The sequence below is a fragment of the Sinocyclocheilus grahami genome, unplaced genomic scaffold, assembly GCF_001515645.1.
Source record: "Sinocyclocheilus grahami isolate Dianchi unplaced genomic scaffold, SAMN03320097.WGS_v1.1 scaffold1123.1, whole genome shotgun sequence".
NCBI lineage: Eukaryota > Metazoa > Chordata > Actinopteri > Cypriniformes > Cyprinidae > Sinocyclocheilus > Sinocyclocheilus grahami.
Window position 1 is genome coordinate 454,888 of NW_015506302.1, and position 12,204 is coordinate 467,091.

The 12,204-nt window shown below is 35.1% G+C and overlaps 2 protein-coding genes across 4 annotated transcripts in view; one reads left to right on the top strand and one right to left on the bottom strand.

The window, feature by feature from the left end:
• Positions 1 to 4,584, top strand: part of LOC107567056 (von Willebrand factor A domain-containing protein 7-like) — a 10,593-nt gene extending 6,009 nt beyond the window's left edge. Inside the window, exons 4-7 of the mRNA XM_016252653.1 lie at positions 2,550 to 2,642; positions 2,730 to 2,998; positions 3,109 to 3,402; positions 3,974 to 4,584. Coding sequence (XP_016108139.1) covers positions 2,550 to 2,642; positions 2,730 to 2,998; positions 3,109 to 3,402; positions 3,974 to 4,474 — 1,157 coding nt within the window. The 3' untranslated portion in view covers positions 4,475 to 4,584. The remainder of the gene's footprint in view (positions 1 to 2,549; positions 2,643 to 2,729; positions 2,999 to 3,108; positions 3,403 to 3,973) is intronic.
• Positions 4,585 to 5,579: 995 nt separating this feature from the next.
• LOC107567043 (zinc finger protein 239-like) overlaps positions 5,580 to 12,204 on the bottom strand; it is a 9,742-nt gene continuing 3,117 nt past the window's right edge. The window contains exons 3-9 of one of the 3 annotated variants that reach the window (XM_016252636.1): positions 9,659 to 9,761; positions 9,303 to 9,400; positions 9,114 to 9,216; positions 8,495 to 8,583; positions 7,081 to 7,138; positions 6,121 to 6,950; positions 5,580 to 5,655 (exon numbers count right to left, since the gene is read on the bottom strand). In XM_016252636.1, coding sequence (XP_016108122.1) covers positions 6,160 to 6,950; positions 7,081 to 7,138; positions 8,495 to 8,583; positions 9,114 to 9,216; positions 9,303 to 9,400; positions 9,659 to 9,761 — 1,242 coding nt within the window. In that variant the 3' untranslated portion in view covers positions 5,580 to 5,655; positions 6,121 to 6,159. The remainder of the gene's footprint in view (positions 5,656 to 6,120; positions 6,951 to 7,080; positions 7,139 to 8,494; positions 8,584 to 9,113; positions 9,217 to 9,302; positions 9,401 to 9,658; positions 9,762 to 12,204) is intronic. The other 2 variants (XM_016252635.1, XM_016252633.1) reach the window with 2 other exon arrangements.

The following is a 12,204-nucleotide window of genomic DNA, read 5'->3' on the forward strand; positions in this document are numbered from 1 at the left end:
TGGTACTGAAATCTTGATATCCTAACAATCAATCAATCAATCAATACAGTTTACACTAATCAATACATATGGAATATTACAGGAAAATGTAGCCACGGAGGTTTATTTGACATTTCAAGTAAGTTTACACCCAAAGGTGGAATCAATAAAGATACACGATCATCTGAGCATGGTTACCTTCATGACAATGCTGCGACAGTGGCCATCGCTGCGACCAGAGAACTCTTAGAAGACATTAGAGGTTATTTGGGAGACTCTTAACTTTTTGAGGTAGGTTTTAATGGTTTTTTTCCATACTGTGTTTGAATGAATCATTACATCTGCTTTTTAATCAGATGGCATGATCAGTTAATTAAATGTGCCCCGAATGATAGACCCAAGTAAATTCCACAAGAAGAATCATCAGAGAAATTCTGGCTTACATAGTGACTTAATCATACAGCACTCATGGTGCTGTCAGACAAATGCCTTTATTTCAGTTGGCATTAACATGCCAGACTGCATCATCACCAAATCAGAACACAGCACATTTACATTTGTCCACATATATAAATTATGCATCCAGATAATCTGATCTCTTTTCCCCAGGGAATATTTAAATCAGGCATACACAATTAATAATAAATATAATTATGACTGTAAAAATATTGATTACCTATAGGTCCAGTCATCCAAGTCATCAACAATTGAATTTACAATGTATTTTTTTCTCAGTACTGAGTATTGTTATCAATCACAGACATGTTTGTTTTCACAAACACAATACCAATCATATTCAGTGTGCGACACTGAGTTCTGTACTCTTGCTAATGTTCTTAATAACAATAAATTGTGGACATAGTGTAAATATGAAATTCATTGTGTAGTCTTGACAGTTTCACTGACTGTTAATGGGACTTTTTGGGAGATTGAAATCATTAAGTCAGCACTGAACTAAAGTGATTGACTGCATCAGTTGTAGAGGTCACAATACAGGAAAAGCAGAGCTGAATACATTCCGATGACTGTATGTTTACACTTGTCTTTTCATATGTGGATAACATCTGGAAAGAGGTTGCATTTCAATGCCAAGTGTAAATGTAGCAAACAAAAAGTCATACATGCACCAGCAATTAAAATGAATATAGAATTAGTTGAAAAATAAATTCCTTTGGACTGTAGGTCTTTAAATGAAATTATTGTAGGGCTTTATGCAACCTTTTCAAGCAATCGTGAATCCTTTTCAAGCAATCGTTTCGGTCTTTCTCCTTTAGATTGATGGGATTCTCTCAGAATTCAGTACTGTGCTTTGCAATTGATACCACAGGCAGCATGGGAGATGACATTGATGAAGTACGACGAGTCACTTCTGAAATCACCGACAAGATGAGAGACGCTGTATCAGAGTACATTCTGGTGCCATTTAATGATCCTGGTAAGAGACGTGCTGGAAGCAACAGTATATTTTATATAGGCCCACAGTGTAACCTGTTGGAGTTTTGAAAAAAATAAATAAAAAATAAAAAATTATACTGTAGGTAGAGGCACATTTGTTCCAGTGTTGGGCTTTCATGTTTGGAATTACATGAGGGTAAACAAATGAAGAAAGGCTTATCAATAATTTTTCATTATTATAATTAATTATTTGTCACTGTCTGGATAACAAGCGAATACTTAAGATTTTAGGATTTAATCATTATTGTGATTAATATGTTTCTGGCATATTGTATGTTTGGCGACAATTCTTTTAATCCTAACTGATGCAGTGTGTATTTTTATTTCTCAAACAGCCATGTTGGAAGGTTCATTGGGCCCAAATTGTGAAATAGTGGTTCAGTGAGCACGAGGAACCATTTTCATACATGAATTTGTCACCACACAGTCATGACCTTAACCCTATTGAAATTCTTTAGGATGTGCTAGAGTCGACTTTACAGAGTGGTTTGACTTTCAAATTGCCAATACAAGTCCTCAGCCAAAAAATCATGCAACTCTTGAAGGAAATAAATGTTGTGATGTTTCAAAATGTTTTGAAACAATGGCTTAACGATTGATTGGTTGATTGAGAAAAAGCAACACACTGCATCAGTTAGGGTTAAAAAAATAATTGCTGCCAAACATACAACATGCCAGAAACATATTAATAACCGCAAAAGTGAGTAGCAGTTACAAATATTACAGTTTTTACTGCATTTTGATCAAATAAATGCTGCAAACCTGTATGAGTTGCTTTCTTATGTTGAACATAAAATAAGATATTTTGAAGATTGCTGGTAATCAAACAGTTGGTGGTTGCCATTGACTTCCATATTAGGAAAAAAAATACTATGTAAGTCAATGGCAACCACCAACTGTTTGATTACCAGCAATCTTCAAAATATCTTCTTTTGTGTTCAACATAAGAAAGCAACTCATACAGGTTTGGAACGACATGAGGGTGAGTAAATGATGACAGCATTTTCATTTTTGGGTGAACTATCCCTTTAAGTATTTGCTTATAAATCCAGATGGCATCTTTTTTGACCAGGCAGTATATCTCTTTAAGAGCTATTTACTTATTGAATTACCAGGTCAAAGTGACATTGACTTCCTGTTCAACTTTGTGGAGCTAAGCGAAGGTGCTCATTCGGGCTACAGTGAATTAAGCAGCAGACCCCCAGCAAGTGAGTGAACAAAGCAAATATGAACAATAAGAAACTTGTGCAACAACTTATATTTTCACTCTCTCTATTGCTCTTTCTCTGCTACAGACGGAAACGCCACACTACTGCTTACCGTCATGGGTGGAGACACTGTTACCCCCACAGAGGTGGCTCTCGTGGAAGCATCAGGATCCCAGACTATTATTGGAACCCTAGAAAAGGTTGCAGATGGGGATTTCTTAGTCACAATGAACAGGGTCCCAGCAGGAGAATTTGTTGTCCGTGTGATGGGAGAGAGGAATTCTTTACGTTCATCAAATGGTCGCTTTCAGAGACAGTCCATCACACAACACAGGACTTCCAGTGTGATTATTACTGTAAGATCAGGCTTTCTAACATTAGTCATAAAAATATATGACTAATACTCCATAGGCATACTATTCTTTCTCAAACTTATAACTATTTATCATACTATTTATACACTTAGGCTTTGACAGATGATGTATGGGAGCCTGGGAAGACATTGAGCATCCCTTTTACAGTGGTGTACAATGGATCTGATGAGCTCTTCAACATTAATGCTAGGAATGACCGTGGGTTTGCCACAGTATTTCCCAGCACCATGACTGCTGGAAGTGGAAGCAGTGGAAATAGCACAATAAATCTCACTGCACCCTCAGACACTCCTTCAGGCACTGAAGTGACTCTCACCATTGAGGCCGAAACATCAGGCAAAAGTGATTTCAACTATGCTGTGCTTAAGCTTACAGTCGTTTCTCCGGTAACTATCTATCTAAACTATCTATTTCTGGAAATGTAAATGTAATATTTATCCATGAAAGTTTGGGGTCAATACGATTTTTAAGAAAGAAACTGATATTTTTATTAAGCAAGGACACATTAAAATCAATCAAAGATGAAATCACAAAGACCTTTATAATCTTACAAAGATTTCTATTTCCGTTCATCAAAGAATCCTGAAAACAAATGTATCAAGATTTCCACAAAAATGTTAAGCAGCACAGCTGTTTCAACACTGTTAACAATAAGAAATGTATGAGTAGCAACTCAGACTATTAGAATGGTCATGTGACACTGAAGACCGAGTAATGATGCTGAAAACTTTCACAATATTACAGTTTTTACTGTATTTTGATCAAATAAATGCTGCCTTGGTGAGCATATAAGACATTTTTTAAAAAATCGTACCAACCCCAAACTTTTGAACAGTAGTGCGTAAACATATTTTTAACATGGAAATCTATATATCAACATACTTGGTTAGTTTTTATTACAGTTATGTTAATTAAATAATAAATACATAAAATATGAAATAATTTCCCCTCCATTAGATTACGGACTTCACCTCTCCAGTCTGTGAGATTATTAGCGTAAATGCTAACTGCTCAGGCAACTGTAGCCTGTCCTCATGGGAGCTCTCAGCCAACCTAACCGACGGAAATGGGACGGGTATCATCTCTGTGACTCTGCGTCAGGGCCTTGGAACCCTCAACACTACCACCATAATCAGGGATGGAGGTGTGAACGTCACCCTTGCATTCTACAGCGCCTCTTGTTGTTCTGAAATAATGGAACTGGTTGCTGTAGACAGAGCTGGAAATGTTGGCATATGCTCAAGATCAGTAACACCTGCTGTTACCACCTCCATGTCTACCACTTCTACAACAAAAAGCATGACTACAGCGACAACAACAACTATAGCTACGACAACAGTAATGGCAAAAACAACTAATGCCACAACTAACAGTGCTGGATGCCCTTTTTATCCACCTATCAGTTTTTGGGTTAGTGTGGGAGCCATTTTGCTTTTCCATCTAACTGTTTTATTCTAGTTGACTTTATACTAACATTCTATCACCCCTGCCAAACAGGCAGAGTCTGTGATTTGACTTTTGCAGTTGATTGATGCATTGATTAATAAAAGTTTATAAATACTTGATGATTTAATACATATGAATCAAATTAACAGATTGAATAGATTTTTTCAACAGACAAATGGTGATGGTATTATAAATTACTCTGACGATTTTAAATCATAAAAATCAAAAGTCTGTACCCAGCATACTATACTATACACATCAAAATGACTGGTTTTATGAAAAGAGGCAGTTGCTTGCGATTTATAAATTAATCTGTTTTTCTGTTTATACATTTTAACATGTATGACAATTATATTAAATCTACCATATTCAATATTGCTTAATGGGTTGTGTACTATTGTTTTGCTGAATATAAAAAAACACATGGGTATAACTTTATTAAAGCTAAAGAATACAGCTACTAATGTAGATAATCATGAAATTTCTCATGCTGCCATTTGGGTTGAACATCATTTTAAACTCAAACAAGAATGTAATCTATAACCAGCCAATTCAGAGACCATTATTTACCATAAATGGACAACTTTAAATTAGAAATTAAGCAGCAGTTTTAATGCAAACAAAGCAACCTACACTAGATTGTTTTGTTTTTTTAGAACCACGTGTCATTTTCTATGCAATTATAAGAAATCCTTTGCTTGAAGGTGCATGACTTTATTAACATTAAAGTCACTGATGTTACATAACAGCATTTAGCAGTCTTTTAAGTTCAAATGTATACAATAATCTTTCACATTCCTTCTGATTAATGTAGAGATAATTTCTGAGATAATCAAAATTGTTTGTTAAAGACTATTGTCATTTACTGTACACTGTAACATAGTTAAGAAAAATTTGTCAACATGAAATGCTGATCGCAGCTCAGTTTACTTCAGAAATCTGATGTATTTCTCAGTGAAACGGGATATCTGATGAGAAAAGAAATGATTTTATCCATCGAGAATTGTTTGGATCATTAAAAGTGTCCATTTCCGAACGGAACGTTGTGGTTTGTAAGAAGCACTAGATGATTGACGACCAAAAAAAACAAAAACAAAAAAAAAACGATTATTGCACTTGATAAAATATTCTTATTTATTATTTGGAATAATGTGCATTTTCCACTCCAATGTAAATTAAGCTGATTAAATTAAAGGGGTTATATGATGCTTTTTTAAAGATCATTATTTTGATCTTTACCATAATCGCGAGCTTCATCTTTCAAAATAAATGTAAAGACAGTAAATAATGTCATTAGTTTTACCATCAGTTCAAGCCCGAAAGGGGAACAGAGTCGCATGACAGACACAGTGATGAAGCTGGTATGTGTTTGCAGTACACAAGCCACGGTTAAGACAGCTGACTCCACCTTCTTTCTTTCGCGCACATTTGCACACAGCATTATGCAAATATTTCCACATAGTGAGGTAGATATGTGGGGGCGTGTTAGAACGAGCAGTTTTAGGGGGGCGTGGCAGAGTCTTAACTTTGATAAAGAATATCTCTTTGGTTTTGAAACTTTAGTCTTTGCAACTTCAGGGATCTTATCTATGCACCAAGAGCTTGTAACACTCCAAAGAGAAAGGAAAACTTGAAATCACATCATATGACCCCTTTAATGATGGGTACCAATGGGAGTATTCTCTACCGTGTGAAGTCTAGAATTGTCCAGTAGACACACAGATTCTCTGTTGGTGTTTCACCAAAATATACTTGTGCGCAAACATCCGCCCACATCGATCACAACCAAAAGGCTTCTCACGTGTGTGGATCCTCATATGTGTTTTGAGGTTTGAAGACTGGTTGAACATTTTCCCACAAAGGTTGCAACCATAAGGCTTTTCACCTGTGTGAACAGTCACATGTTTTTTGAGGTTACTTTGATCTGCGAACTGCTTGCCACAGTGCACGCATCTGAAAGGTTTTTCTCCTCTGTGGATGCTATGGTGTCTTTTGAGACTAGACGCCTGACTAAATCGCTTACCGCAGAGTGTACAGTGGTGAAGCCTCTCCCTGTTATGAAGTTTTTGATGCAAGAGGAAAGTGCTGGGTTGAGAGAACGCTTTTCCACAATGTTTACATATGAACTTGTCTTTCCTTTGCATCTGAGGAGAGTCTGACTGTTTGAAAGAAAAGCTCGGTGTGAAACGGGACCGCTCGGATTGAGAAATGTTGTTACCTTCATCGCTGTGTGTTAAATGGCCTTCCATATCAGGCATAGACAAGCCATTAGAGTCCATTGGAGTTGCATAGGAACACATGGGATCTGCGCTTCTTCTGTACATCAAGTACTGATTCACAGAAGGTCCTCTGTTGCATTCAGATTCAGCATAGGAGGGATGATTTGTTGTTGCGTCCAATCTCCTGGAAACCCATGAGGGGAAGGAAGGGACAGGCTGCAGGTTAGTCTCTGCGTCTCCATCACAACATCTCTCCACAGTCGTTTCACCTATTTTGAAATACAACATGCTTAAATGGAAACTAGTAAGCAAGAAAAAAAGAGCAAACACTGCATTTAGTAATTATGTCACTCACAACAAGAATTTTCTAGTTACTATTTAGTAAATGTGTTTCTTCACCTATATCATTAATTTCTGGGGTTTCATCCTCAAGTAGATCAGGTCGCATTCCATTGGACTGCCAGAGGAACAAATCATGTTAAGAGCAATTTTAGCAGAAACAAAATTGTCTGTATTCAAGGTGTACTATATTCTGTACCATCAAATATGAATACTGAAACTTGTTGTTAATACTTTACAATAAGGTCTCATTAGTTAATGCATGAAGTAAAATTAACTAACAATGAGTAATATATTTGTTGCAGTATTTATTAATCTTTATTGATGGTAGTTAATAAAAAACTGTTCATGTTAGCTGTCCACTAAATAATATTGGTATACACTGAAAAAAGAAAAAAGACTATATTTCAAACTATTTTTTCACTAGTCAATTTCATAAATAATTACAAAAAAAGACAAGTATTGAAATAAACATACGCCAATAATCTTTATTTACAATTACACATTTTTTTATTTATTTTTTTTACTTTTGACTTTAATAATGTATTAGTAAATTAAACTGATAAATGCTTTAGGAGTATTTTTCACTCTCGGTTCATGTTAAATCTGAATATACTAGCACAACATAAGCTTACTAGGAATAGGTAACAATATTAATCATATGTGAACAAAAAAGGGCAGCAGTATGTAAATGGTCACTGCTGGAGAAAAGCAGTTTGTCTGTCATGAGCCTGATTTGTAAATAATTACAGGTATGTTCAAATGTCTCTCTCACGCTAACCTCTTGATGGCAGTGCTGGACCGTGTCCTGGTCTATGAAGTTATCTCTGTGGACTGTTACAAAAGCTCCTGCACCATACTGTGTGTTTTCTTATCCAGAAAGCAAAGAGCAGAAATAACACAGGGTAAGCAAGTAGGGCTGGGTTTTGACACACATTTCACGATTCGATTCGATTCTCATTCACAAGCTTGCGATTCGATTAGATTCAATATCGATTATTTTGGATATACAGTATATCAGGTACAGTAAATGCTAAATTTTCAAGCAAAAAAAACCTCAACTAATGCTGTAAAACATACATGAGTCAGTTGGTACAACATTACTAAAATATTGAAGGTTAAAATAAAAAAAAATACAATAATAGATAAAATAAATAAATTAACACTATTATTAATGCTATAATTTTGTTGTATATTTGACAATTTATGAATCTATTCCTCCATGTATTACCAGATGTATTAGTAAATTAAACTGATAAATGCTTTAGGAGTATTTTTCACTCTCGGTTCATGTTAAATCTGAATATACTAGCACAACATAAGCTTACTAGGAATAGGTAACAATATTAATCATATGTGAACAAAAAAGGGCAGCAGTATGTAAATGGTCACTGCTGGAGAAAAGCAGTTTGTCTGTCATGAGCCTGATTTGTAAATAATTACAGGTATGTTCAAATGTCTCTCTCACGCTAACCTCTTGATGGCAGTGCTGGACCGTGTCCTGGTCTATGAAGTTATCTCTGTGGACTGTTACAAAAGCTCCTGCACCATACTGTGTGTTTTCTTATCCAGAAAGCAAAGAGCAGAAATAACACAGGGTAAGCAAGTAGGGCTGGGTTTTGACACACATTTCACGATTCGATTCGATTCTCATTCACAAGCTTGCGATTCGATTAGATTCAATATCGATTATTTTGGATATACAGTATATCAGGTACAGTAAATGCTAAATTTTCAAGCAAAAAAAAACTCAACTAATGCTGTAAAACATACATGAGTCAGTTGGTACAACATTACTAAAATATTGAAGGTTAAAATAAAAAAAATACAATAATAGATAAAATAAATAAATTAACACTATTATTAATGCTATAATTTTGTTGTATATTTGACAATTTATGAATCTATTCCTCCATGTATTACCAGATATGTAATTAGTAATCAAATAATTAGTAATACATGTAATATTACTAATTACTTACCTGGATTAATTCGTAAAACCTTACACAAATTTTGTCATCCATGTTGGGACAACTAAATAAGTGAAAAATAAACTGTACACACACACATTACATACAGTACACTATACTCACGATTTTCAGTAGTCTCTGTTTCTCTTTCTGACTGTTCACACCTCATGTTGCCAGCTCTCTCCTCTTTAATAATGAGAACATCTGGCTCGTCATCTTCTACAGACTGATAAAAAGCACAATGCTGTCATGATTCCTGATACATTATTAGTGGTCAACAGAGCTCTTTGATTGTGAAATACAGTTTCTTACCTCTTGATGGCAGTGCTGGACTGTGTTCTGGTCTATGAAGTTATCTCTGCGGACTGTTACAAAGACTCCTGCACTCCTGTACTGGCTGTCATCTTTATCTACAACATGGAGATATCAGTATATAACGCAAAAAGAAAACACTATGTAATACCCATATATTATAAAATACTAAAATACAGTTTTCTTGGCATACTTCACATATATCTGTGAATTTTACATTCGTTGGTTGGATGAAATCGCCTTAAAAGCTATATTTTGTCATCCTGTTGACATCAACTAATCACAGATCTGACCACTATATGCACTTATTCCCTGCAATAACTTACAACGAAAATAAAATAATACACACTACTCACGATTTTCAGTAGTCTCCGTTTCTCTTTCGGACCGTTCACACCTCTCGTTGCCAGCTCTCTCCTCTTTAATAAGGAGAATGTCTGGCTCGTCATTCTCTACAGACTGATCAAAAGTACAATGTTGTCATGTTTCCTGAGAGCAAATGTTTAGGGGGGAAAAATCTGTTCTGAAAAGTAGCAATTAGTGGTCAACTGACATGGGTTGTTCAATGACCTATGACAGCATTATCCAGATTTGTACAGATTGCATACACACCACCCTTCAAAAATCTTGGTCGGTAAGATTTTTTTTTTTTTTAATTAAAATAAAACTTTCATTGAGAAAGTTTGAATTATATTGAAACAATTATTAGTGCTAAACAAATTCAATGCGCATGTGTGCAAGTTTTCAAGGAAAAGTTCAGACTACTTGCAGATTTGTTCATGTGAAAACCACAACTCAATTGTCATCAACAGATTAAATAAATGTCTTGGTTAGATCTATCAAACAAATTCTACAGGCCCTGCTTGCATTAAGATGTATTAAGATCCATTTCGGGTGTTCCAAATGCGATTTACACCTGGTATTAATACGCCTATCAAATGGACATACAGATAAGGTGCTGATAAAATTTGCAGACAAAAAAGGTCCAGTGTCTATTGTCAATAGTGTATTGATATAAGAAGCACAGCTCACAGAAGTCACTTTCAAACAAATAGCTTTCTGTGAATCCATATGAATAAAATCTGAGTGGAGAAATCTTTTACCCCAAACATAAAATTCCCAATTGCTTGGATCCCTTTTGAACCAAGTTGGTTAGACCAATGGTAAAATGTAACCACACGTGATTTGATCACATGCATATAATATGACAAAATATACTGGACCACTTGTACACCTGAATTTAGCACACTTGTGAACAGATGGCCTACCAAATTAGATTCTGGAACTTTTAAGAACCTATTCATTAAAATGTCTATACACAGAAAGTCTAACGTTGTTTTTAGGGATGCACCGATATGAAAATTTTGGCCGATAACCGATTATTCTTTATTTTTGAAAGCCGATAACCGATATGTTGGCCGATAAATCTATATCCAAATTGTTATATACTTTTTGAGAGCCTGATTACAAAAAAGGTCTCATCATTAAAAGCCACATCCCAAACACTTCAACATAAGCAGCCTAGTTTGAACGGTGTACGTTTTAAAAATATTTTTACTCTCCCATTACCAAATTTAGTCATAAAAAAGTCTTACAAATAAATAAAATTATGCATAAATAATGCAAACAAGTCACTGGACATCATTACACGTGTAAAGAATCAAAATGAATGCGCCACAGATCAATAAAATGGAATAGCCTCTGCACGGACAATAATTAAATGATTTTAATTACTAAACCATATTGTTGATGAAAATAATAAGAGAACAATACAAGTGGTTGTTGTTATTAATAATATATCAATGATTTTGAAAAAGTAACAAATTAATACCACTGTTTTAAATAGCAGCCGTTGAGCTGTGCGTGCTGAAGCTGAAGAGCTGAATGAACACGGTACACTGAAGCGTTTTGCTGGCAGCTTATTTAACTCAAGGAAATGCATCCTGAGATTAATATTAATACAACATAAACATAATATTACAACTTATATATGTACAAAATGATGCAGTTATTGCGTGCTATAGTCAGAATGTGTGATCCTGTTGTGGATGCGCTCTTCCCATAACAACGCGCTGAAACACGGCAACTAAACCCAAAGAATTCACAACGTTTTATTATAATAATGTTCTCATTAGAATGTTATATACACGACATTCCCAATCATAGTTATTAATGTAGTGCACTGCTGTTTGAGCTGCGTGTGCTGAGCTAAAGATGATCACCGGTAAACTGAAGCGCTCTTTTAACTTAACCAAACGCATTCTATATGAGATAAATCAGATATACATCAAATAAACACAATATTACAATGTACAATTGCACAAAAGGCTGCAAACGAACAGCGCGCATCTGAAGTGTCTCTGAAGGAAATAATGCATTATTTATCGGCTTTAAGATATCGGCCAAATTTTCTTATCAGGCCGATACCGATAACAGAAAAAATGAGCCGATATGGGCCGATACCGATATGGTGGCCGATATATCGTGCATCCCTATTTACAGTATTACAAAATATTTATATTTCAAACAAATGCTGTTCTTTTGAACTTTCTGTTCTTCAAAGCATTCTGAAAATAAGCATTGTTTCCACAAAAATATTAAGCAGTACAACTGTTTTCAACATAATTATGTTTCTTGACCAAATTTGAATATTAGATATAGCATCTGCATATTATGATTTCTGAATGGATCATGCTGAAAACTCTAGATTTGCTTTTACTGTACCTACACTAAAAAATGCTGGGTTAAATACAACCCAGTGCTGGGTAAAATAGGGTCAAACTAGGACTGGACGATATGGCCAAAATTTATATCACGATATATTTCTTAATTTCAGTCGATATGATATAATTCCGATATCGATATGAACACTATTAAAAAAGCCTCATAAAAATGGCCAAGA